This window comes from Panthera leo, chromosome A2 (assembly GCF_018350215.1).
Source record: "Panthera leo isolate Ple1 chromosome A2, P.leo_Ple1_pat1.1, whole genome shotgun sequence".
Lineage (NCBI taxonomy): Eukaryota > Metazoa > Chordata > Mammalia > Carnivora > Felidae > Panthera > Panthera leo.
The window spans coordinates 6900320-6927966 of NC_056680.1; the positions used below are offsets into that span (position 1 = coordinate 6900320).

At 42.6% G+C, this 27647-nt stretch overlaps 2 protein-coding genes across 2 annotated transcripts in view; one reads left to right on the forward strand and one right to left on the reverse strand.

The window, feature by feature from the left end:
• LOC122213907 (olfactory receptor 7G3-like) overlaps positions 1–2163 on the reverse strand; it is a 44096-nt gene extending 41933 nt beyond the window's left edge. The window contains exon 1 of the mRNA XM_042928307.1: positions 2129–2163. The gene's annotated coding sequence lies outside the window, so the exon portion shown is untranslated. The remainder of the gene's footprint in view (positions 1–2128) is intronic.
• Positions 2164–8739: 6576 nt separating this feature from the next.
• ZNF317 (zinc finger protein 317) lies at positions 8740–24261 on the forward strand. Its single transcript, XM_042928325.1, has 7 exons — positions 8740–8928; positions 18780–18899; positions 19615–19751; positions 20177–20303; positions 20756–20851; positions 22324–22406; positions 22842–24261. Exons 2-7 carry the CDS (start codon positions 18869–18871, stop codon positions 24159–24161), a joined length of 1794 nt encoding a protein of 597 aa, XP_042784259.1. The 5' UTR covers positions 8740–8928; positions 18780–18868; the 3' UTR covers positions 24162–24261.
• The last annotated feature ends 3386 nt before the right edge of the window (positions 24262–27647 follow it).

A 27647-nucleotide genomic window follows, 5' to 3' on the forward strand; every position in this document is an offset into this window, starting at 1 on the left:
AATAGCTTTATACTAAGGTCTACTGTCCTGTGTTTTAGCACCTGTCATTTATTAACTAAACTCTGAGTTCAATTCACCTATAAAATGAGAAGAGTAATTAATATTACATACCTGATTATTAACTCAATGCTATCTTAGGCTTGAAGCTAAATTTCTGTACCAGGCTAGCTCTATGGAGGGAACAATCTTTTTAAGTAGAAGTACTTTCTGGGCTCTGTTCTGTGTGCTCTCTGAGAGTGCCAGGGGGAGAATATCTGTATAAATAGAAGGCTAACTTTGTCTCTATGGAAAAATATTTGGTCTTTGTCTCTGGTTCCTGGCACAGAACTCCTTGGAATCTCCTAAGTGATAAGAGTGTTCTTGGTATGCTAATGAGATGACTCTTGGCTAAGTGGCTCCTTCATAGCTTCAGGGCAGGTTGCCAGTAAGACGGAGCAGTGATTAGAAGGAAATTTCAGCCCCAAACCCCAACCTCCAGGTGTTGGAGACTGACCCAATCACCAATGACCAATGATTCAAGCAAGCAAACCTATGTAATGAAACCATGATTTAAAAAAAAAGACAGGGTTATGGGGCGCCTGAGTGGCTCAGTCGGTTGAGCGTCCGACCTCAGCTCAGGTCACGATCTCGCAGTCCGTGAGTTCGAGCCCCGCGTCGGGCTCTGGGCTGATGGCTCGGAGCCTGGAGCCTGCTTCTGATTCTGTGTCTCCCTCTCTCTCTGCCCCTCCCCCGTTCATGCTCTGTCTCTCTCTCTCTCTGTCTCAAAAATAAATAAATGTTAAAAAATAAAAAAAATAATAATAAAAAGACAGGGTTCTGAGTTGGTGAATAAGAACACATCAAAAGTTCCAGGAGGGCGAAACACCCCAAACTCCACAAGGACACCAGCTCCTGTGTTCAGGACACTTCTAGACGCTGCTCTAGGTATCTCTTCATCTAGCTGTTTGTTACTATCCTTTAATATTCTTTGTTAAAAAGCAGTAATCTAATAAGTAACCTGTTTTCCTGAATTCTGTGAGCTGCTCTAGCAAATTCATTGAACCAGAGGAAGAGACTAAGGGAACCTCTGACTTACAGCTGGTCAGCCGGAAGCATAGGTGACAATCTGGACTGCAATTGGTATCTGAAGTGGGATGGGGTGGTTTGTGAGACTGAACTCTTAACCTGTGGGATCTGACACTAACTCCAGATAGATAGTGTCAGAACTAACTTGAATTGCAGGACACCAAGCTGGTAGCTAGAAAATGTGAGAATCATTTAGTCTGGGGGAAACACACACACACACACACACACACACACACACACACACACAGACTTAGAGGCCAGAAGTATCCGAAGTAGTTTTGAGTGTTGTGTGAGGTTAAAGGAGAATGCACAGGGGGAGGTGAGATTTTCTTTAGACCGACAAAGCCTACAATATTAACTGTATGGCCCATTACAGAAAATTTTGCTTCCTGCCCTTTTCTGGATCTCAACTAAAATCTGAAGCCCTTTTTTCTGAATTTTTATAACTAAAATTTGACAAACTCCATATAAAAATCCTACAGGTTTGAGCTGCTGTTTTGAATACAAGTTAACAAATGAATAATGATCAGTAACTCCAAGGGGAAATCAAGATGCATTTCAAAATCCTCAGAGCCCATTTGATTTCTGCATCTCAGAAGAAGTTTAGGTTTTCAGACATGGTTGCCCAGCGTGTAAAGCCCTGGTTCTCAAAGCAGAGACAGGTAGCAATTTTTGTATTCAACCCCCTGCTCTTTGCCTGAGCAGTAACTAGGTTTGGAGCCCAATGTACCGGTGTTGTGGGAGTGTCCCGCCCATTGGTGGATGTTTAGCTTGGTACCACCACTAGATGCCAGTAGCACCCAAACCAAACTGCTATGACATCCAATCCTTCATTGAGAACCACTGCTCAAAAAAAAAAAAAAAAAAAAAAAAAAAAAAAAAAAAAAAAAGAAAGAAAGAGAAAAGTAAAAGAAAAGAAAAAGAGAAAGAAAAAGAAAAAGAGAAAGAAAAAGAAAAAAAATAATTGAAGACAGGTAAGATGTCTTAGAATAAACTAGTCATTTATATCTGTGGTTAAATATCAACATCAATGTGTAAAGGAGAATGAAATATTCAACTTTACCTGTGCTGCCACAAAACCAGGACTAGTAATCCCCCCACCTCCTACCCTTTTGAGTTCCAGAAACTACTTACTGCAAACACCCTCCTTTCCCCATTGTGACTAAGATAAGACTTACTGGTGACCCCACTGTTTATCTAGGACAAGTCCAGACACACACCCAGGAAATTCCCATTTCCCCCCCAAGATTTCTAACTTTCTATGCATGGTCTCCACTGTATATCTACAGCTTTTTATTTCTCCCTTCACCTGTGTCTCTCTCTGGGAATGTCTTAAAAAGCAGGAGACTCCACAAATTTCATAATGAGTATTGCCACAGCAAATGAAGTGGGGGCCATACCACTTCTTTTCCCAAAACTTGCAACTGTGCTTCATCTAATGCTGCCATGAATGATAATTTGAGTAACCGTGATATCACTCTCTGCAGTGTGTCATCCATGCCTCGTTCCCCCTCACAAAGAGGTCATCAATGAGCTCCTCAAATATGTAACCAACCCAACCTCAGAGTCCTATATGAGAGCCTCTTTCTTGAGGTCATTTTGGTACCCTTTGTTCATTCAGATGACACACTGAATTTAGAATAACTTGAATAGAGCTCAAGAAGGCAATATTTACAAAGGTATGAGTGGGGTTTAGGGAAATCAAAGGAGTAGTGTATGAAGAGAAGGCTGCATTACAGGAGTAGAGTTCTGAGGTGTGCAGCCAGCCCTTAGTGACGTACAGGAGGGGAGATGGGGCATACATACCCAAACCTCACTCTTCTTTCCTCTGATAACTTGCTAGTGCTTCCCATTGGCCCAACCCAATAGGAAGCCAGAGGGCAAAGAAATCTCTTGATGCAGTCTAAATAGATCAACCTTCCTGGGCAACAGGCCAGGGTAGAGTATGGGTTAGAGTAGCAAATAGAAAATACCCAACATCAGTAAGAAGCCATCAGAGAGATTTAAGCAGAGGACTAATATGTTCCAATTTAGGCTTCGAAAGGATTGCTCTGGTGGCTGGGTTCAATGTGGATAAGGGCAGAGGCAGGGAGACCAGACAGAAGACATTACAACAGTTTGGTAGAGTTGAAAGAGCTGTGGACCAAAAAGATAACAGTGTAGATGGTGAGAACTGGGCTGGTTCTGGATATATACTTTAAGTACACCATTGATATTTGCTGAGGTATGGGGTGTAAGAGAAAGAAAGGAGTCAAGAAGGACTCAAAGGTTTTTTGGCTTGAATTGTTTGTTAAGAGTTGCTACTTTTTTTTCCTGATGTCTATTTATTTTTGAGACAGAGAGAGACAGAGCATGAACGGGGAGGATCAGAGAGAGAGGGAGACACAGAATCTGAAACAGGCTCCAGGCTCTGAGCTGTCAGCACAGAGTCCGACGCGGGGCTCAAACTCCCGCGAGATCATGATCTGAGCCAAAGTCAGATGCTTAACCAACTGAGCCACCCAGGCACCCCAAGAGTTGCCACTTTCTGAGATGAGGAAACCATAGAGCCTAGGGACTGAGGTTGAGTTAGGTTATAAAGTGAACAATAATATACATTCAGTGAATCACACTATACATATAATTGGATGAGTTTTCACAAACTAGTCACACTCATGTTGTCAGTATCCATTCAGATCAAGAAATAGAACTCAACCAGTATCCAGGAAGCCCTCTGTTTCCCTGGCAATCAATGTCTCCCTGCCCCCTGGGTAATGACCCTCTGATGTCTAACAGAACAGATTACTTTGCCTGTTTTGAACTTTGTGTATCAGTGGAGTACATTATGTCCTCATTTGTGTCTGGCTTTCTTTTTTTTCTTTTTTAAGTTTATTTATTTATTTTGAGAGAAAGAGTACATGCAAGGAAGGGCAGAGACAGTGGGAGAGAGAGAGAATCTCAAGCAGTCTCCACACTGTTGGCAGAGTCTGACACGGGGCTTGATTCCATGAACCACGAGATTATGACCTGAGCTGAAATCAAGAGTCAGAGGGACATTCCACAGACTGAGCCATCCAGGCGTAAGGTGTCTGGCTTTCTTACTTAACTCATTATGTTTGTGATATTCATCTAGAATGTTACATATGGTGGCAGTTTGTTCATTCTTGGTTTGTGAATATGGTTACAGTTTATTCATTCTACTGTTAATTGGCTCTTGTATAGTTTCCAATTTTTGGTTACTAATAACAATGCTGCGTGAATATTTCTGCACTTGTCTTTTGCTGAGGAGTGGAATTTCTGGGTTATAGGATATGCTTATGTGCAGCTGTAGTAGATTCCACCAGTTTTCCAGTGTGAATATGCCAAATTGCCCTCCCTGCAGCAACAGGAGTTCTGCTTCTTCTCTAGCATCACTAACACTTAATATTTTCAGTCTTCGTATAGCCATTCTGTTGAGTGAGTAGTGGTATCTCATTGTGGTAATCTAATTAGCATTTCCCTAACAAAGTCAAGAACCGTTTCCTATGTTTATTGGCCATTTGGACATCCTGTTTTGTGATGTGTCCAGATTTTTTTTTTTTTTTTTTTTTTTTTTGCCTATTGTTAAGTCAAGTTGCCTTTTTCTTGTTAATTTGTAAAAGTTCTTTATATAGCCTGAGTATGAATTCTTTTGTAGATATATGTTTTTCGTCCACTTCATGGGTTGTTTTTTTAACTATCGGTGATGTCTTTTGATGAGCAGTTCTTAATTCTTTTTAATCAGTTCTTAATTTTAATGTGTTCCAGTTTATCAAATCTTTCTTTCCTTTGCCTCCTATTTAAGAAATATCTCTCAGGGTGCCTGAGTGGCTCGGGTAAGCGAGCCGTGATCTCACGGTGGGTGAGTTCGCGTCCCGCATGGGGCTCTGTTCTGACAGCCTGTTTGGGGATTCTCTGTCTCCCTCTCTCTGCCCCTTCCACACTCTCTCTCTCTCTGGAAAAATAAATAAATTAATTTAAAAAAAGAAATATCTGCCTATTCCAAGCGATGAAGTCATATTTTTCTTCATATTTTTTGTTTTGCCTCTCAATGATTTTGATTTTTGTGTACAGTATGAGAATGGACCCATCTTTACTGAAAATTTGGTCCTGGTCCCGCTGCAGTCATTAGTTTCATACACCAGGTGGCGCTGTTCTCTTGCATTGGTCAGGTTTTTACTCCTGCATCAAACCCAAAGGAGTTTGGGGGTTTAACTCCACTTACATAAAGTTCAAAAAACAGGCAAAACTCTTCCACGATGTGTAGGAGAGGGTGAAAAAATCTTCCCTTCTACCTTTCTAGGTTCTTGGATGGAGCTCTGTAGCAAAAGGCAGATTAACAAGAGAAAACATGTAAATTTGATTTTCTACTTGACACGGGAGCCTTCATAAGGCAATGAAAGCACAAAGAAGTTAAGATAGGCATTTTTATGCAAAGTTTGATGAAGAGTAGAAAGTAGTGGGAAAATGTGATAGGACAAATGGATATAGGTTTCAGGGTAGTACACTGAGGGAAATTTAGTGATCCTGTTCATTCGGACTCCTCTCTGCATCACTTCATCTTCAGAGATAAAGATACTCCTTTCCTCTGGTACAGAAAGGACATCTATCACTTGAACATCTTACGATGTGATTCAGGGGAAGGTCAGAGAGTCCTTCCTGAGCCAGCTGTTTCTCAAATTCTTTCACCTTAACGTATTCAATATGGTAAGGTGCCATATTTTAGGGCAGTTGTATTCTGAGTCCTATCAGATATCACAAGAATTCATAATAGGGTTTTTCTTGGAAGATAAGGGGTTGTAGTGACAAGAACCATGAAAGAGGTTCTGGATTTCTGGTAATTTTCTTTTTAAAAACCCTGGGTAGCAATTGCATAGGCATGTGCCCTTTGTAGATTTTATGATTTGTGCATAGGTGTGTTCACTTTTAAAATTTATTTACAGGGGTGCCTGGGTGGTTCAGCCCATTAAGCACCTGACTCTTGATTTCAGCTCAGGCCATGATCCCAGGGTCCTGGCTCTATGCTGAGTGTGGAGCCTGCTTAAGATTCTCTCTCTCCCTCTCCCCCTCCCCTGCTCATGCATGCATGCTCTCAATAAATAAATAAATAAATAAATAAATAAATAAATAAATTTTAGTCACAGATTTTCTGAATGTTTGCTATACTTCAACAAATAATTTTAAAAATAAATAAAAGTCCACTTTAAGTATGTCTTTCCAGCTTCACTAGGCAGTGTGAATAACTAAAAGCCATTTACACAGGCAGGGTGGGGGGAGTGTTCACCAGGATTAACTCATCAGTTGTGAAAATTAATAAAAGGAAACTTCATTTAGAATGGAATCTGGAAGGTGGGGAGTCAGTGGGGTGCTCTCAGCCCTATCCCTCGTTGTCAGTTGCAGACTAAACAAGAAGAGAGGCACCTAGCAAGTTCATATCACTTTACTAACCCAGCAAGAAGATAAAAGGTTTTCTCCTGTCCCGTTAACAGCCCAGCCAATGAGACACTATCACCACTCAGTCAATGAAAATGCACTATACTTCAAAATACCAGTTTACGCTCATGGATTTTTTTTTTTTAATTTTTTTTAACGTTTATTTATTTTTGAGACAGAGAGAGACAGAGCATGAACAGGGGAGGGGCAGAGAGAGAGGGAGTCACAGAATCCGAAACAGGCTCCAGGCTCTGAGCTGTCAGCACAGAGCCCGACGCGGGGCTGGAACTCACGGACCGTGAGATCATGACCTGAGCCGAAGTCGGACACCTAACCGACCAAGCCACCCAGACGCCCCTACGCTCATGGATTTTTTATGACAGCCTTCTCAACTTCCTCCTTTCCTTTATCAAAGAGCATTCGCTCCTTAGTTCTATGGACTCCTTAGCTTATTTGTCCAGGATTGCAATTCTCTGCTATTCCCAAATAAGTACCCCCTCCTTCTTTGCTGCTAAAATAACTGACAGTTTCATTTTTTAAGGTTAACATATTTTTTTAATTTTATCTTTTATTTTTTAAAATTTACATCCAAATTAGTTAGCATATAGTGAAACAACGATTTCAGGAGTAGATTCCTTAATGCCCCTTACCCATTTAGTCCATCCCCCCTCCCACCACCCCAAGGTTAACATATTTAAGTTTATTTATTTCAAGAGAGAGAGGGAGAGAGAGACTCCAAAGCAGGCTCCAGTGCTGCCAGCACAGAGCCTGATGTGGGGCTCAAACTCAGGAACCGTGAGATCATGACCTGAGCCAAAATCAAGAGTCAGTCACTCAACCAACTGAACAACCCCTGCACTCCAGATTAACATATTTTATCTCCCTACAATAGTCCTATCTTTCTATAGAAACACAATGTGCGTGAAGTTTTTCCAACCTTCGGGTGCTGTTTTCCTTGACAATACTTCCCACTGTTTGAGAAATATTGCAGAAACCTCCTACTCTTAATTTTGAAGAGTTAGGTGAGTGGTATTTTCCCCTTTCATTCATTCCATCAATTAATTCTTGTGAGTTTACTGGGATTCAGCACTGATTAGACAAATTGATCCTGATCCAGCATTGTTTACTGATTTTAAATACCCACTTTCTGTTTTTATGACTCCAGGTCCTGCCTGAATCCTAACTGAATCTTTTTCCTTTTTTCCTCTTCTGTGCTGGCTCCAGATATCTAAGATGTGACCCTTTACCCTCTCTGGAATCTCTCTGGAGTTTCCCCAGTCTTGACCCCAAGGATCCTCTGCCCCAGGTCTTACCATCTTTGCTTGCCTCTCTGCAAAGTGGGCTTGGCTTGTTTTGTGCCCTTCTTGACCCTATACAACAATAATCAGATTACTTACTTTTCCCATTGGAGTCTCACAATTTAGAAGCCAGCTCATTTACACAGAAGGGACAGACTATAGGCAACATACTGCAGTTGCCTGCCTTAGTGGAGTTGGGATTAGAACTCATGCTAAGAGGCAGGCATGGACTGCTTGCACTCCTCCTGGGCTCACCTTACCTCGATAAACACCCTCACTGGCAGCTGGGTCTCCTAACTTTCTAGTTCAGGTATTATAAAAGAGGAACACAAAATGCTAATCTGGACTTTTCTAAGTCCCGACACTACCTCTCTTGATTCTGGAACAAGGAAAACTTTTCCTTTTTTTTTTTTTTTTTTGGCAAAGTGATCAGGCTCTGGGGTGACGGTCAAGGTAGAACGGAACATTCCCTGGTGGACAGGACAAATCAAAAGGTTGAGGGTTTTGTCAAGGTTTACAGTGGACAAGTGGGAAGATGGGGTTGCTATTATTTGAGGTTGAGAGGGTGAAGTCAGGAGTTTGATTTGTGGCATTTTAAAATATCTAAGTGGAGAGTGCACGTCTCATACCATCTGGAATCCAGGGTAGAGGTGGGGGGCTGTGGGTGGAAATTTGAGCCTTGAGTGTATAAATAGTTCTAACACGGTGAGATTCGCTGCTACCACCAAGAGAATGATTATAAGACGAAAAGAAACCCGAGAACTGGGTTCTGGGACACTGGAACAGTTGGAAGTTGGGAAATGTGGATCGTTAGACTCCAGTTGGGCACCACCGCCATAACCGTCTAAACTCGAGAACTACATCTCCCAGAATCCTCTCTGCCCCAGGCTTCCGAGTTAGAAGCCGCCTTTGAAGTCCCGCGAGAGTTAGAAGGCGGAAGTGAAGCGGAAGCCATTGCTCTCGGGAGGCGATTGCGGCTATACACATGGGTAGAGGAGGCGTCCATCGCGGCTTTCTCCCGGTTGTTGGGGGCTCTCCACTTCCCCGCTACAGACCGCACCTGCTGTTTGAACTTGACGTCCTTTCAGCGGCAGCTTCCGTGACCTCCATTCCACCCAATTCTAACGTCAGCCTTGTAAGCCCCAATTTCCTCACTTAACCCTTTACCCTCGGTCTTCCCGAGGACACGAAAGGCCCATAGGGCAGGGAGGAGTAATTGGGGACAGAGACCTGGGACCGGAAAGCCAGGCAGCCCGGTGAGGAGTGTGCTTTAGACTCAGTGATCAACGACATGAAATGCTGGTACGCGAGGACTGAAATTTAGGACCGCTGTGTTTAGGACAAGGGGAGGCACTGATGATCTGGTTTAAAAAAAAAAAGAAAAAAAAAAGACCCCTTGGGGTGGAGAGGGAGAGGCCCCGCCCAGGTGAATTCAGGACTTTATGGTGGGGTCTGTCCGGAACGGGAGACCGGGAGGGTAATACCTTCCTTTTCTTTTGCGGTCCGTTTTGTCCAATATTAATAGAGGCACACCGGCTTCCTATTAACATTTGTATTGAATGTTAAATCTTATATTTAAAACTTTTCCGTGAACTTCCCTGTTATTTTAGTTGACTGGTGTAAACAGCCTATAACTGGATTTAAAAGTTCACTTCAAAAAAAAAGTTCACCTCAACGTTCTGTTATTTAACCTGAGAGTTAGTCCATTAACATTTATTGTGATTACTATTTTGCATTGATTTTTACTATCTTATTGTGGTTGCTATTTATCCTTTTCCTTTCAAATATTTTTTTTTTATTTTTTTTAAACGTTTATTTATTTTTGAGACAGAGAGAGAGCATGAACGGGGGAGGGTCAGAGAGAGAGAGGGAGACACAGAATCGGAAACAGGCTCCAGGCTCCGAGCTGTCAGCACAGAGCCTGAGGCGGGGCTTGAACTCACGAACCATGAGATCATGACCTGAGCCGAAGTCCGACGCTTAACCGACCAAGCCACCCAGGCGCCCCTCAAGTATTTTTTAATTGGAATATAAAACATGCAAAAAAAGTATGAAAACACTCTTTGCAAAAAAAAAAAAAATTTATATATGAAAACACACACTCTTAAAAGGACAGTGGTAAAGCGAATCTACAAACCAGACCAAGAAGGAGATTATGAAACATCGAACCTGTGTGGTCATTCCTGCATCCCCTTCATTCCCCATAAATTCCTTTAAGGATTTTACTGTTTATATGTTTTTCCAAAAATGCATTTCCTAATTTGGTAATTATTTGTGAATGGACTCACTCAAGTGCTTTCAGAGACGTTCTTTTTTCCATTAATGCAAGTACACTTTTTTTTTTTAATTTTTTAATGTTTATTTTTGAGAAAGACTGTGTGAGCGGGGGAGGGGCAAAGAGAAGGAGACAGAATCGAAGCAGGCTCCTGGCTCCAAGCTGATCTGGGGCTGGAACTCACAAACCGTGAGATCATGACCTGAATGGAAGTCTACCGCTTAACCGACTGAGCTACCCAGGCGCCTCTGCAAGTACACTTTTTAATTTAGAGATTTTTAAGTACCTTGCAGATGAAGTGCATACACTTACCCATTCATTTTCAGACACTTCATGGCTTAAATTTTAGGGTCAGTTTAGAGTTCCCGATACTTGCGTTTTCTTTTTCCTTTTTTTTTTTTTTTTTTTTTTTTTTTTAAGTTTATTTGTTTAGAGAGAAAGAAGAGTGAGAGCATGGGAAGGGCAGAGAGAGAGGGAGAGAGAGAATCCCAAGCAGGCTCCGCGCTGTCAGCACGAGCTTGAAGCGGGACTGGACCTCATGAACCCTGAGATCATGACCTGAGCTGAAACCAAGAGTGACACTTAACCGACTGAGCCCCCCGGGCACCCATGGAGTTTTTATTTTCAAGTTGTGTTGAATATGTATGTGAGTTTTTATAATGTTGGCATTATTTCATTGAATCTTACAATTAATCTTATTATATCTATTTATTGATATAGAATGTTTGCTTGTATATTCTACAATGCTTTTCAATGAAGTTTCAAAGGATTTAAGGAGTTGGGGCAGCTGGGTGGCTAGCTGGTTGAGTGTCCAACTCCAGCTCAGGTCATGATCTTGTGGTTCATGAGTTCAAGCCCCACATCCAACTCTGTGCTGACAGCTCAGAGCCTGGACCCTGCTTCAGCCTCTGTGTCTCCCTCTCTCTCTGCCCCTCCCCTGCTCCCACTGTCTCTATCAGAAGTGAATAAATGTTAAAATTTTAATAAATACAGGATTTAAGGAGTGTGTGTGTGTGAGAGAGAGAGAGAGAGGGAGAGTTTTGTTGTTAGATTTATTTGTAGGATCTTTGTTTTTAGTACTTAGGAATTTTTTTTTTTTCCCCAAGGGCTTGGTGTATTGAATTTGGGTTGGTTTTTGTGTAGTGTTTTGAATGTTCTTCATAGACAGTTTTATCCTCTGTAGAATAAATAGTAACTACTTTTATTTTCCGTTTGCATCATTCATTTTTTATTATTTACTTTGCTGGACTCGCTGGAGACTTCTGGTATCATTGAATGGAGTTTGGGCAGCAAACTCTAGGTAGTCCCATTTTTTCCCCCCAACCTTGAAGATAATTGACTTTTTATGTTGGTCGAAGCTTTTTTTTTTTTTTTTTTTTTAAAGATAGTAAAGGAAACTCCCTTCTTTTCCTAGTTTAAGAGTTTTTTCTCATGAAAGGTTTAGGCTTTTAACAAGTGAATTTTTTTTTTTTCTGGAATCTGCTTTGATATCTGTTTATCTGTATATTTCTAGTACCTTAAACAGTGCCTGACTTGTGGTACTACTGTTGTGCATTGAATGCATGAGTGAATAGTGTGATTTTCTTACTTGTCTGGTAATGTGGCAAATTAAATCAATTGGTTTTCTAATGATTCATGACATTTGCGTTGGTAAATAACTTACTTGTAAAGGTAGGCACTACTGTATCATTTTTGTCTTCCATTTGCTAGTGTGTTTGGAGATTTGGATCCGTGTTTGAGTAAAATTGGCTTGTAATTTTCCTTTTCTGTTTCAGGTTTATGCCAGTCTCATAAAATGGGGTGGGAATATTCCATTTTTTCTAAACTCTGGAATATTTTGCCTAAGAATAGAATCACTTGTTCTGCAAAAGGGAGCTGCACCAGGAAAAAACCATTTAGGTCTGGGGTTTTCTTTGTGGAAATTTTTTGAGCAGTTGTTTCTTTGTTTCAGTTTCTTTAAAGGTCATAGGGCATCCAAGTTCTTTATTTCTTTATGGTCAGTAAAATTTCTTTAGGGATTTACTCATTCCTTCTAAGGTTTAAATTGTATAGTCAAAGTCGTTAATGTTTTTATTATATTTTTAATGTTTGTTACATCTGTAACATAATCTGGTTTTTCATTCATAGATTTTCCTTTTTTAAAAATAAAATAAGTCCTGCCAGAATTTTGTGAGTTTTGTTTTTCTTAGAGAACTTTTGCCTTGATTGAATGACTTCATCATATGTCTTTCATCTCATAACTTTCTGCTCTTTATAATTTTCTTCCTTTTACTTTTTTGCAGTATTTCTTTCCAGTTTCTAACATTGGATACCTGTCGCGTTCCAAAGAATTTCAGTGTATTTTATTATACTTCAGTTATAAATATTATGTATTATGACTTCTTTGACACGTGAATTATTTAGAATTTTTTTCTTTTTTAATACTCATTCCTGTGACATTTTTCTCGTTACCCTTTGGACACTGTTTGCTAACTTCATTGCATTGTTTTCAGAGATAGATGCCATTTTCTGAGACACGTTGTACCTGTTTTGGTTGGAGTTTATAGTAGCTAGGGTATACTGTTTCGTCTTGTTCAGTATGCGTATAGTTAACTGAATCATCTGCTTGAACCGTGTTAGTGAGACCTCTGGTGGTGGCTTTATCCATGCTCCTTAGACTTCAGTCTTTTTTTATTTTTTATTTTTATTTTTTGAGTAGGCTCCATGCCCAGCATGAAGCCCAGTGCGGGACTTGAATTCACCACCCTGAGATCAAGACCTGATCTGAGATCAAGAGTTGAACGCTTAATCACCTGAGCCACCCAGGCGTCCCTCTATCTTTGTGTGTGTGTGTGTGTGTGTGTGTGTGTGTGTGTGTGTGTGTGTGTGTATTTGAGGCTGTTAAGACACATATATGTGCGCATATGTATATATACATATATATAGGGTTTTTTTTCTTGAATTATACCTCTTTTCGTTACGTAATACCTCAGTTTTCTCTGAACCTTTTTACCTTAGTTCTTTCTGTCGGATGCTAATGTATTTAAACCAGATTTAAAAGAAAAGTGTGTGTCTTGTATATCTTCTTTTTATTTCCATTCTTGCTATATCTTTGTTTTAGATGTCTGTTGTAAACAGCATATAGCTTGATTATTTGTTTAAAAATTTTTTTGATGTTTGTTTATTTTTGAGAGAGAGAGAGAGAGAGAGAGACAAGAGTGTGAGCAGGGGAGGGACAGAGAGAGAGGGAGACACAGAATCCAAAGCAGACTCCAGGCTCTGAGCTCTCAGCACAGAGTCTGACGCGGGGCTTCAAACTCACGAACTGCAAGGTCATAAGCTGAGCCGAAGTTGGACACTTAATGGACTGAGCCATCCAGGCGCCCCTAACTGGGTTGTTTTTAACCTGTTTTGAGAATATCTATATTTTAGTTGAAGTATTTAGTCTATTAAATCTTGTGTGTTAATATATTTGCCTGTTGAATTTGTCCTTTTTCTATTTTTCCTTTCCTCTAGCTTCCTTTGATTTGAATGTTTTTTCATTTCACTTTTTTTCCTCCGTACATTTTGATTTTATATCCATATTTATTTACCTGAAGAGGTTAGCCTTAGAAGAGAGAGCAGACATCTCCTTGTTTGTAATAGGAGAGGAGGAGAGTATCACAGATCGGTTTTGGGAGGAATTTTGTTAGAACTTTATAGAAACCAGAAAGTTAGAAACACTCCTGTTAACTTTTTAAAAGTAAAGTATAATTTACCGTGAAGACAGTGCACAGATACTAGATCACTTTGATGAATTTTTTGACAGTTGTGTACATCGTGTAACCACTAGCTAAAAATAAATGTGAAGAGTATTTCAGTTGCCCCAGAAAGTTCCTCTTGCTTCTTCAGTTTCTCCATCTCATGCTCTTCCACCGAGGCAGCCGTTTTTTTTTTTTTTTTTTACTTCTATCGACTGAAATAAACAAGTTTTGCTAACAACCTAAATAAGTCCACCTACTCGTGGATGTCCTATGACTGGAATCGTAGAGCATTTTTTGTGTATAGTTTGTATTGGTCAGCGTCGTGGAGTTTCCACTGTGTTGTGTGTCTCAGTAGTTAGTGTTCGTTCAGTAATATTCCATTGTACATACCACAGTGTGTTTATCCGTTCTGTTGTTGATGGATATTTAGATTGTTTGCAGTTTGGGGCTATTATGAAACCAGATTGCTGTGAACATTTTGTATGAGTCTTTGTAACGTGTTTTAAAATTTTTCTCTTGGGGCGCCTGGGTGGCTCAGTCGGTTAAGCGTCCCACTTCGGCTCAGGTCATGATCTCACGGTCCGTGAGTTCGAGCCCCGCGTCGGGCTCTGTGCTGACAGCTCGGAGCCTGAAGCCTGCTTCCGATTCTGTGTCTCCCTCTCTCTCTGACCCTCACCCGTTCATGCTCTGTCTCTCTCTGTCTCAAAAATAAACATAAAAAAAAATTTTTTTTTAAATAAAAAAATAAAAATTTTCTCTTGGGTAAATATCTATGAGTGGAATGGCTGAGTCAAATGGTAAAGAAACTGGCAAAATGTTGTCCAAAGTAGTTGAACCAGTTCAACCTCAGCCACCCATCCTTGCCAACGTTTGATGTTGGCAGTCTTTTTTATTTTGGCCACTCTAGAGGGTTAAAATGCTGTATCTTTAGTTTTGTTTGCATTCATCTGATAACTGATGACGTTGAATACCTTTTGACAAGTTTGTTATATTTGTCATTACATTTTGTGCTTTAGCTTTTTTTTGTTGAATTGCTTTTTAATTTTGTTTTATAGGAGTTCTTTATGTAATCTGAATGTATGAGCTCTTTGTTAAGTGTATGTACTACAATTATATTTTTTTAAGTGTATCTTGTGAGAGAGAGAGAGAGAGAGAGAGGGAGAGGGTGCATGCATGCACACACACGAGCAGCAGTGAGGGGCAGAGAGAGAGGGAGTGAGAATCCCAAGTAGGCTCTGTGCACTGTCAGCACGGAGCCCAATGCAGGGGCTTGATCCCATGATCCACAAGATCATGACCTGAACTGGAATCAAGAGCCAGACACCCCATACTACAAATATTTTTTCCCAATCTGTGGCTTGACTATTCATTTTGTTTAAGGTTTATAGCAGCTTTATACATAATTGCGCAACTGTTTTTTTTGGAATTGAGTTATAATTGACAAAACGTTAGTTTTAGGTGTACAGTGTAATGATTTGATATTTGTGTATATTGTGAATTGAACACCACAATGAGTCTCTAGTTAACATCATTGCCATACAGAGTTACATTTTTTTTTTCTTGTGATGAAAACTTTCCAGATCTACTCTCTCAGCTACTTTCTTTTTTTTCCCTCGAAGTATAACAAACACAACGTTACAGTAGTTTGGGTGCAAAAACCTATTCTGTGCTCACAAGTGTAGCTACCATCTGTGACCATACAGTGTGTTACAATATCTTTGATTATATTCCTTATCGTTACCCTTCTCTAGCGACTTTTAAATATATACTACAGTATTAATAACTAGTCACCATGCTGTGCATTGTATCTCCATGATTTACTCATTTTATAACTGGAACTTTGTACCTTTTGATGCTTTTCACCCATTTCACCCACCCTCTGATTCAGGCAGTCTGTTCTTTGTATCCATGACCTATTTTGTTTTGTTTTTTGAGATTCCACATAGAAGTAAAAATAGATATTTAGCTCTTTCTGTAGGATTTATTTCACTTTGCGCAATGCCCTCAAGGTGAATCCATGCTAGCAAATGGCTAGAGTTCATTTTTTTTTTAAAGTTTATTTACTTATTTTGAGAGAGAGAGAGAATCCCAAACAGGCTCTGCAGTGTCAGTGCAGAGCCCAATGCAGGGCTCTATCTCATGAACCATGAGATCATGACCTGAGCTGAAATCAATAGTTGGATGTTTAACCCACTGAACCATCTGGGCACCCCACTTGTAAGATTCTTTTATGTGTTTCAGATATTAACTCTTTATCAGATATATGATTTGCAAATATTTTTTTGTTAGGTTGCCTTTAAAAAAATTTTTTTTTTAATGTTTATTCATTTTTGAGAGAGAGAGACAGGGCACTAGCAGGGGAGGGGCAGAGAGAGGGGGAGACACAGAATCCAAAGCAGGCCCCAGGCTCTGAGCTGTCAGCACAGAGCCTGACATGGGGCTTGAACTCACAAACCGTAAGGTCTTGACCTGAAGTCAGACACTTAACCGATTGAGCCACCCAGGCACCATGCCTTTTTATTTTGTTGATGGTTTCCTTTACTGTACAGAAGCTTTTTAGTTTGGTGCAGGCGCACTTATTTTTGTTTTTGTTTTCTTTGTTTTCCGTGTCAAATCAGAATTGGCAAGACCAGTGTCAGGGAGCTTACTGCCTATGTTTTGTTTGAGCTTTGTGGTTTTGGGTCTTACATTCATGTCTTTAATCATTTTGAGTTCATTTTTGTGTATGATGTAACATAGTGGTCCAGTTTCATTCTTTTGCATGTGGCCATCCAGTTGTCCCAACATTATTTATTAAAGAGACTGTCCTTTCCTTGTATATCCTTGGTTCCTTGTCATAAAGTAATTGACTGTGTATGTGTGCCTTTATTTCTGGGATCTCATTTCTGTTTCATTGATCTTTGTGTGTTTTATGCTAGACTATTAATTTTCTTCATGATTTTGTTTGAAAATTTGTATTTTTGGTAAAGGCCAATTTAATGATTTATTAATATTCTGTGTCTAGACTAAAATACTGTTGTGTAACTTAAGGTTGTTAAAATATTTTCTATGGTTTTTATGTTGTGGTTTCTGTTTCATCTCAGAAAGGTTTTTAATTCAAGTTGTTGCTTATGCAGTGATAAAAGAATGTAAAGTTCCTGTTACCCATTGAGTTCTTTCAGTGGCATTTTTTTTTTTTTTTTTTTAAATAATGTCTACACCCAGCATGGAGCTCAAACTGAGGACCCTGAGATCAAGAGCTACATGGTCTCCCAACTGGAACCAGCCAGGTGCCCTTGGTACCATTTGTTTGTTTAATGTTTGTTTATTTTATTTTATTTTATTTTATTTTATTTTATTTTATTTTATTTTATTTATTTTTTTAATGTTTTTATTTATTTTTGAAGGATAGAGAGACCGAGCATGAGCAGGGGAGGAGCAGAGAGAGAGGGAGACATAGAATTTATAGACAGAATTTATAGACATAGAATTTATAGAGAGAGAGGGAGACATAGAATTTGGGCTCTGTCAGCCCAGAGCCCGACGCGGGGCTTGAACTCACGAACTGGGAGATCATGACCTGAGCCGAAGTCGGACGCTTAGCCGACTGAGCCACCCAGGCGCCCCTAATGTTTGTTTATTTTTGAGAGAGAGCACACATGTGAGCTGAGGAGGGGTAGAATGAGAGGGGACAGAGGATCTGAAGCAGGCTGTATCCAGTCTCTGAGCTGTCAGGACAGAGCCTGATGCAGGGCTCAAACTCATGAATCATGAGATCATGACCTGAGCCGAAGTGGGACGCTTAACCACTCAGTACCATTTGTTAAAAAGACTGCTTTCCCTACTGAATTGCTTTGTTCTCTTAATGAAAATCGTTTGTACACATGTAGGTTTGTTTCTAACTCTGTTCTGTTCTAATGACCTGTTTGTCTGTTACTTATTCCATCCATTACTGTGATAAAGTTAGTACAAATCCTGTACGTTTGTTTTTCTTTCTTAACATTGTTCCTGCTCCTCTAAATCTTTTGCATTTTGGTTCACATTTTAGATTTGGTCTGTAAACTCATTTTTTTTTTTTTTTGGGATTACTGTGAAATGAAAATAAGATTACTTGTTGAAAGCGTAATGATGAGACAGTTTTTGATTTGGGAAAAACTGGCAAGATTTCTACACAGTTTTTAGGCGACTGGAAGGTCAGGTTGCCTGGTAGGCTTTTCTTGAATATAAATACTCCTTTTGCAGCTGAGTTTGGGAGGTTACCAGTTGTGTGCAGACTGGTCTTGCCAATTACCTTCAGAGAGGAGGTGAATGGTTGGAATGAATCATCCAAGGTTGGTCCTTTGGCTGGTAGGAATTATATGGGCAGAGAGTCATAGAAGTGACGGATATTGATGATGACTTCCCGCTGGGTAGGCGGGGTGGTGAGAGGAGGAATTTGCTGTTAGAGAGCAAGATGGAAGCAGCATGGGTGGCCTGGAATCCTCTCTCAAGTGAGAGAGGTCGTGTGACAAGAGTGTTGGAGAAGAGGTTTTTGTTCAGAGAGATTTTGGAATCATTGCCTGCGAGGTGAAGCTGATTCCAGTGATGACACGGCCTGGGCTGTGGCCAGGGTGTGTGTGTGGGTGTGGAGTGAGTGGCCAAAAGGCACTGGAGGTTGGAACGCGTGGCTATAGGTGGACCGACCCCACGGCTACTAGAACCATCCTAAACCATGGTAAGCCTTGAAGTTGAAAGGAAGACAAGTCTGGAGCCCAAGTGTTTAACAAGTAAAGGAGTCTGATGGAGTTGTGCTTGGCAACAGATCACACGGGAGAGTGGATCTGAATCTTATTAGGCACATCAGGGACCTTCTCCACATTGGCCCAGAGGACTCACCTGAGTAAGATAAAGGCCCAAGATCAGACAGAACTTGCTGCTCCAAAGAAGAGATGGTGGAAAACCAAAGTCAGAATTGTCCTGTGAGCGGGTGGGAAGTCTTTGTCCTACTGGTCTTTTTCTCATTTACTACAGATGCCTGCTCGAAGAGTCCCGTGACAGCGAGAGGGAAGCCTCCTGCTGCCAGTGCCCTATTCTGGCAGATTGACTGTCGTTCTCACAGGATGGCAGCTCCTGGTCTGTCTCCCACGTGTGGTAAGTTCCTGGGGTGATAATGAGTGCCCTCAGAAGTCGTGTGTAAGTGGCCCCTGGACTTCCCGGAGATCAGGGGTGTGCATGGCTAGGGGGAGGTCTGCCAGGAAGGGTGGAGGAACTGACAAGGGGTGGGGGCAGAGTCGTGGGAGCCCCCCACGTGACTGTCTGACTTATGGGTTTGGGTGAAGTAGGGATTGTGTGTGGTTGGTGTGTAAGGAAAGACAGGTCGTGGGTAACCCTGTTACCTATTTATTATTACTGTTATCATTATTATTAAATATTTTATCTGTAAGTAATCTCTACTCCCAGCATGAAGCTCAGACTCATAGCCCTGATATCAAGAGTTGTGTGCTCCACTGACTGAGCCTGCCAGACACCCCTGTTTTGTTTTGTTTTTTTAGTTATATTTGTTATTTATCCTGTATTACTGTGAAAAATCTGAGCCAAGTAAACGCTCTCCCTGCTAGAGCTTTAATTTCTTCACTCATTGGTTGAGAGCGTGTATTGCTTTTTTATGGGTATGTCAGCCTGCTGTCCTTTCCCCTGTCCCTGAGTGGGGCAGGGCCCCTCTGGCCTGTTACAAGACATGGTGTGTGTGAGACAGACGAGGATAGGCACTGCACACCACACCTAGCATACTTCCAGTTGCATGGGCAGCTTCCTGATCTGTGAGTGTTGGGCAGGCTTTAATCCTCATGGATCCACTCCTCTCCAGCTGCGTCCATCCAGGACCCTGCCTATATCCAGGAGTCAGAGATTCATCCCTCCAGAGACCATTCCTGTCCCCAGGATGTGGACCTGTTTGCTTGCAGTGGCCTGGAGCCTCCTGCACCAACCAGTGTGGGTTCTCAGGTAGAAGATCTCTGGGCCCCTGGGGGTGGGAGAGGCACTTCCCTAGGATGCCCCCAGTGCCACCTGTTAGAGTTCTTTTAGAGCCTCACCCAGGCTGATCACTGCCTGATCAGGGCACAGGAGAGAAAGCCAGAGACAGGTGCAAGGCCGTCCTGGTATCAGGGACGTAAGGGAAAATGACTAACGTAGCAGGTGTTTCTCTCATAATACAACTCAGAATGCTCAGGCCAGGCTAGAAGTGGAGAGATTTGGTCCCAGGTCAGCAGTGTTGCATGTGATGCGATGAGATCACCTCCTAGTGAAGAGTCCCCAGAGCCACATCTGGAAGTCCTGTGTTCAGAGTCTCTCATGCCCAGCCTCAGTCCATCTCTGTGGACACAGACGGGACGGTTTCTTACTGACCCCAAATATGTGTGGTGATTCAGGAGTCAGTGACTTTCCAGGACGTTGCTGTGGACTTTACTGAAAAGGAATGGCCCTTGCTGGATTCTTCACAGAGAAAACTGTACAAAGATGTGATGTTGGAGAACTATAGCAACCTTGCTTCAGTGGGTAAGGCTGGACTCATTTCTCTGTTCGTGTGGCAGATGTTTTTGTTTTAAGTACTTGCTGTGACCCAGGGACTGTGGGGATTTGGAACACAACGTGAACAAGCCGTCCTGATACCCCCCCCCCCGCCCCCCATGGTGACCCCCAACGGTTGCCGAGACCTGCCCATTGCATTGACCGTGGAGGTCAGCAAGTGTGTCTGAGCCTGGGCATAGGTTTCTGAGTTGAGCAATCTTCATTCTTTTGAAGGGCAAAGCGTGTCGGTGTTTGTGGCTTTGTGTTTTATGAAAGCCTTTCACTGTGTTTCTTAGAAATTGGGCACCACCATTTCGCTGCTCCTAAGTCAGACTTGTCCACCTTCAGAGCACTGAAGATCAAAACATTGACCCCAGCCTAACAGAAGGGGTTGTCCTCTGCACGATCCTCCCCCAACATGTGTCTTTCCCCGTGAGTAGGGTATCAGGTGGGCAAACCCAGCCTTATCTCCCACTTGGAACAAGAAGAGGAGCTGAGGACAGAGGAGAGGGGACTTCACCGAGCCACATCTCCCGGTAAGCACCAGGCAGACATGGGTGCTTCTGGGCACCTGATTTACTCAGTGATGCCGGGCAGGGAGGTCCATGAGGAAATGTCAGCCAGGGAAATCTGAGAATGCCCCGTCTCCATTTTCGCACAAGTCCTTTGGTCTCGCTGTCCTCTCCTATGTATGTACGTCTGTGTTTCTTCCTTTTCTCTTCCTTTTATCTATCTGCTGACTGACTTATTCACTTATTGGTTTACTTACTTTCCACTGAGATACTAACTGTTAGTTTCAGGTGTACAACATAGTGACTCAATTTTTGTATGTATTGCAAAGGGATCACCACAGTAAATCTGATTAACATCCGTCACCACACAGGTACAGAACAATTTTTTTCTTGTGATGAGAACTTTTAAGATTTACTGTCCTAACAACTTTTTTGTTAAATTTATTTTGAGAGAACGAGTTGGGGAGGGGTGGAGAAAGCGTGAGGGAGAGAGAATCCCAAGCGGACTCTGCACCCTCAGCGCAGAGCCCGACGTGGGACTCGATTCCGTGAACCATGAGACCATGACCTGAGCCGAAATCAAGAGTCAGACATTTAACTAGCTAAGCCACCCCACTCCCCTCTTAGCAATTTTCAGTATAATACAGACTTATTAATTATAGTCACCATGCTGTACCCTACAGCCCAGGACTTACTTGTTTCCCAACTGGAAGTTTGTACCTTTTGACCCCCTTCACACCTATTTTGCCCACCCACCACCTCTGACAACCATCACAGTCTGTTCTCTGTATCCACGAGCTCAGTTCTTGTGTTTTGTTTTGTTTTGGGGGGTGGTAGTTGTTTTGTTTTGTTTTTTTAGATTCTACACAGAAGTGAGATCATGCAGTCTGTCTCTGTCTTATCTTAGCATTATGCCCTCAAGACCCATCTGTGTGGTTGAGTAGGAAGAGTTCCTTCTTTTTATTCTTTTACGGCTGAATAATAATCTACTGTGTGTATACACCACATTTTATTTATTCATCTGTCAAAGGACACTTAGATTGATTCCATACCTCGGCTATTGTAAATAGTGTTGTTGTGAACATGGGGGTGTGGATATCTTTTCAAGGTAGTGTTTTTGCTTTCTTTGGGTAAATCCCCAGAAGCAGAATTGCTGGGCTTCGTGTGTAAATTTGACCTGTCCACGTGAGCTTTGTCCCATTCTTTCATACTCTGCACCCTGATTGTACCCTTCTGTTGTTATCCGTGTTACTCTTTGAAGAGTTATTCCTTAGTGAATCTAGTTAAGTGTCTCCTCCGCCATCACCAGGTATCTCACAGAGCCACATTGCACAGGCATTTTTATCCCCATGTGTGTTCTTCCTTTCAACATCGCTTTTCCTTCTTTAAGGTTAGTTTTGCAAAGAAATCCCGTTTTCATCAGCTGTCATCTCACTGTTTTCTTTCTCCAGCCAACATTTCTTTCCTCAGGTTAATATTTTTCCAATTTGTTGCAGATTGGGAGACTCCATCTAAAAGCAAATGGTCCATTCTCATGGAAGACATTTTTGGCAAGGAAACACCCCGTGGTGTGACAGTGGTAAGGTTTTCTTGGGATGATCCCTGGTTTTCCGGACGGGAGAAGGCTGGGGCAGCCTGTTAGAAAAGCAGCTCAGGAACCAGTGAGTGGTATTCCCTGAGAGGCACCTGTTTCAGACACTGTTTCCCACAGCTTCGGGGGAAAACCCTAAACCTAGCCTCAGATAATGAGCGTTGGGGTTCAATTCAGGTTTAAACAGTAAACAGTAAAAGCTTTGTGAACGTTACTCATGTGGGGCCTCAGGGCGTAGCCTCCACCGTTTCATTTGCTAGACCCCAAGTGGGACGTGAACAGTACTGTTGCACTCCAGTCACAGCGTCATTGGTCATAGGGCCTGTTTCTACTCCTGTGAGTGTACATGGGGAGGACTGGATGGCTCTTAGGGGCGTGGGGAGCTGTGGGAAACGCCCTAGTCACTCCTCTCTCAATCGGCAGGAAAGAACACGTCTTGGGGAGAAACCCGCCGAGTACACTCACCTGTTTGAAGTCTTCAGCATGGGCACCCACCTTACCCAGCAAATGGGAAGGCACCCTGGCAAGAGGCCCTATCACCGGCGGGACTGTGGGGCGGCCTTTAAGAACAGGTCACCTCTAACCCAACACGTGAGCATTTACAACGGGAGAAAAATGCACGAATGCCACCAGTGCCAAAAAGCCTTCACGACGAGTGCTTCCCTCACGCGGCACAGGAGGATCCACACTGGGGAGAAGCCCTACGAGTGCAGCGCCTGCGGGAAAGCCTTCAATGACCCCTCCGCCCTTCGGAGTCATGCACGAACTCACCTCACGGAGAAGCCCTTTGACTGCAGTCAGTGTGGAAACGCCTTCCGAACCCTCTCCTCCCTGAAGATACACATGAGAGTTCACACCGGGGAGAGACCTTACAAGTGTGATGAGTGTGGGAAGGCGTATGGCAGGAGCTGCCACCTCATTGCACACAAACGGACACACACTGGAGAGCGACCGTATGAATGTCACGACTGTGGGAAAGCCTTCCAGCATCCCTCACACCTCAAAGAGCACGTCCGAAATCACACTGGAGAGAAACCCTACGAATGCACACAGTGTGGGAAAGCCTTCCGATGGAAGTCGAACTTCAACTTGCACAAGAAGAACCACATGGTGGAGAAAACGTACGAGTGTAAAGAATGTGGGAAATCCTTCGGTGATCTCCTGTCACGGAGGAAGCACATGAGAATTCATATTGTGAAGAAACCCATCGAATGTAGACAGTGTGGGAAAGCGTTCAGAAACCAGTCCATCCTGAAGACGCACATGAATTCCCACACCGGAGAGAAGCCGTATGGGTGTGATCTGTGTGGGAAAGCCTTCAGTGCGAGCTCAAACCTGACCACACACAGGAAAATACACACTCAGGAGAGACGCTATGAGTGTGCCGTGTGCGGGAAAGTGTTTGGGGATTACTTGTCCCGGAGGAGGCACATGAGTACTCATCTCGTAAAGAAACGTGTTGAGTGCAGGCAGTGTGGGAAAGCCTTCAGAAACCAGTCCACCCTCAAGACACACATGAGAAGTCACACAGGAGAGAAGCCGTACGAGTGCGATCACTGTGGGAAAGCCTTCAGCATAGGCTCAAACCTGAACGTGCACAGGAGGATACACACCGGGGAGAAGCCCTACGAGTGCCTGGCCTGCGGGAAGGCCTTCAGCGACCACTCATCGCTTCGCAGTCACGTGAAAACTCACCGGGGAGAGAAGCTCTTCGTGTCTTCTGTGTGGAAAAGGCTCCAGTGATGTGTCTGCCTTCAGGGAAACACGAGAGCTCAGACGGGGCCCAGTTGGTGTCATGGCTGGGAAAGACTTGTTTTTCCTCATCACTGTGGGCATTCGCGAGAACTCATGCTAGGGGACAAAACTATACCTGTGGTATGCAGGAGTCAGGTGCGCATTCAGCTCTTAAAAATAAAAAATGAGAACTTAGGGAGAGAGACCGTAGCTTGGTATTTTATGTCAGAATGACCTTAGCACCACCAGCACCTTCTGGGCATACGAGCAAGCACACCAGGGACTTACTGGTCTCACACCGTATTCTTGATGAACAAAATCATACTAAAGAGAAAAACCTATAAAATAGGAATGTGGGAAAGTCTATAAGAGAGGTCAGCAAACTGGCCGACTGTCTATTTTTGTATGGCTTGCAAACTAAGAATAGTTGATAACATTTTTAAAGAAGAAAAACATGTGGCAAACACCACATGTGACTCACAGAGCCTAAAACACCTACTTTCTGGCCCTTTACAGAAAAACCCAGCCAGCCCTTGGTCTACAGGAACAGTTCCAACCTGGTGGTGATTTTGCTTATCTGGAGACATTTTTTATTGTGAAAACTGGGCGGGGGGTGGGGTGCTACTGGCATATAATGCCCGGGAGCCCCTGCAGGAGAGAATTATGTGGCCCCAAATGTCAGTATTGCTGAGGTTGAGAAACCATGGCCTACAACAATCGCTCAGTTTTTATGAAACGTACTCACACTAGGAGACATTTCTGTTTAAAACTTCAAAAAGCCTAGCCAATGGAATTCTTTCAGGAAACGTGAGAACCCACACCGCGGACGGCCCGCGTGTGGAGATGATTTTAGCCGCAGCCCCCTCACTTGTGCTCATGAGAATTCATACCCTGATGGAATTTTCTAGTGAATCATGAAATTGCATTTGTCAGTCTTTCATCATGAAAACAGACCCTCACTCATTAATTTGTAGTCTTTATTCTTAAGATCATGCTCCTCTAACACTTGGGCTTCATTACAGGTTTGTATATAGTATTATTATAATTCCATCCTTGATATGTGTTCCATTTCCTTTTGGATAACTCCCTTGACCAGTGGACTGTTTGGCATTGTGTTAAATGCTATGTAACATGTGGGTATTTTTAGTACCTGTTTGTTACGAGTGTCTAAGTCAGATGCGTTGCTATCAGGGCATGATGTCTTCATCAGATGGATCCTCTGGAATGTTCTGGGCCTCCTGTCCCTGCAGGAGTGACATACACTTCTCGTTGCTCTCCCGGTGTCTCATCTTTCACATCAAGAAAATCCAAGTTTTGTCAGATTACTAAGATACCCTAGTTTTAGAAGTCTCTTAATGAGTTTTCCACAACTATTACAGTCTTTATGTCACAGCCTGGCCATTGACCGATAAGCAGATGTCACTGTATGGGCTGTTGACAAGAGAGCTCTTGAAAAGGGATTTTTCTTACCTGCATTCTTCTACAGATTTTGTTTTTGCTCTTTTCCCTACTTCTCACCTTGCAAGGAGACCAAGTACCTAGTGTTCAAAGATACGTCTTTTGACCATGAGGCTGCAAGCCACAGGCTAAAGAGGATCCTGCAGAAAAGGCACAATGATCCTGGCCCCTCCAGTCACTTCTTTGTCTACACTAGCCGTGGATATATTATTTCCAGACTTCCTATTACATGAGAAAAAAATAAAACTGGTTATTGGCTTAAGCTGCTTTGGATATTTCATTGTTTATGAATTTAATAATTTTTTATTGGTGGGGGGAGGGTTCTGTTACTCCCAAGTGGATGCGATCTGTAATACGTGCATCGAGTCATTGGTAAGGTTTTATAGCTGCTGTGTGTGGACATAATCTGCTTATACTTTTAATTGTTGAATATGGGTTGTTGTTTTTTTTTTTTACATCTTTAATCCATGTTTTAAAATTGTGTTTCAAGTCTCCGATACGCTTAAGTATTTATTTTCTTGATTTGAAGTGTCTCAGTCTTTACTGAAGCCCCAAGAAGCAGATACCATCATGATCTCCCTTTTGCATAAGGAGAATCTAAGGCAAGCAAGATTAGGTTGCTTGTCTGAGTTCAACCCACAAACAGGTAGTAGTGCTTCTGTGTCGGGCCCTGTTCTGTCTGTGCCCCACATCTGTAGCAGCAAATTGGGATTTTTGCCTTCACGGTGCTTTCTTTCCGCTTAGGGTAAGGCACCCTGTAAACAAATGAGTCTGTAAATACATTGTATACTGCAAGGTGGTTAACGCAGTGGAGGAAAAGCTAAGCATGGTGATGATGAGACAGAATGTGGGGGTTCAGAGCTGTTGGGTGGAAATCCTTCACCTTAGGGGGCATTTGAGCAGAGATGTAAACTGACAGCACCATGTTGTAATCTGGGGTGGAGCACCCTTGGCAGTTCAAAGGCCATGAAAAAAAAAAAACAACTGCTTGGGACACATGCAGTAGCACAGGGGCCAGTGGAGCAAGCCTGGGAGTCCCAAGACGATGAGGCTAGAGCTGGGTCAGGGTGCCAGTCACGGGGGCACCCTGTGGATTTCCTGGAAGGACTTTGCCTTGTATTCTCCCGTGTTGTGGGAAGTCAGTGGAGGGTTTTGAACAGAGGGGTTGGCAACTAGTTTCTGAATCGCTGGCTTCTGGGTTGACAGGTTAAGGAAGGACAAGGGCACAAACAGGGCCATTAGAAAGCTCTTGCAGAATTCAGGGTAGATACAGTGGTGGCCAGCTGAGTAGTAGTGGGGGAGGCTTGAGGATCCCACTGATGAACGTAGTGGCAATTTTCATTTCCAGATAGTGGCCTTTTGTATCCCCCTGCAGCGTACCTTTTCTGTTGCTGGTGTACAGTTTGTGATTCCTGTTCTTCCCAGTTGTGAACAATGCTGCTTTAAGAAGTTGGGTCCGCACTTTCTGGAGCGTCGGTGAGTTATTCCAGGAGCGTGAATTGCTGGGTTGTGAGGTCTGTGCGTGTTCAGCTTACCGGTATGAGCACCAAAGTCATTTCTGCAGTGGTTGTGTAAGGACCGGGATGTGTGCATGTGGTAACACTTGAAACAAGGTCTACTGAAGCGCACAGAAGTTCTTAACCCACACATGTACAGCTACGTTATTACACCGAGCAAATCCATGTAATCACCAGACAAGAAAAAACACGACCAGGGTAGCTGATACCCTTTCTTGCATATGCAGGTGGCAAACCCGTCCCTACTCTCCACAGGTAACCGGTGTTCTGACTGACGGCATGGCTTGGGTTCTTTGTTTTCAAACTCTACAAATGGAACCGAACAGGGTGTGTTCTTTTGTGTCTATCTGATTTTGCCCAGTATTTCTGTTAAATTGACCCTTATTATTTAGAGTATCTCTAAGTGCATTTTTGTGTGTGTTCTGTTTGCATATTCCACAGTTATTTAAGTACTTTGTGTCGGTTTACATTCCACGTTTCAGTTTGGGGCTCTTGTGAATGATGCTGCTATGGACACACT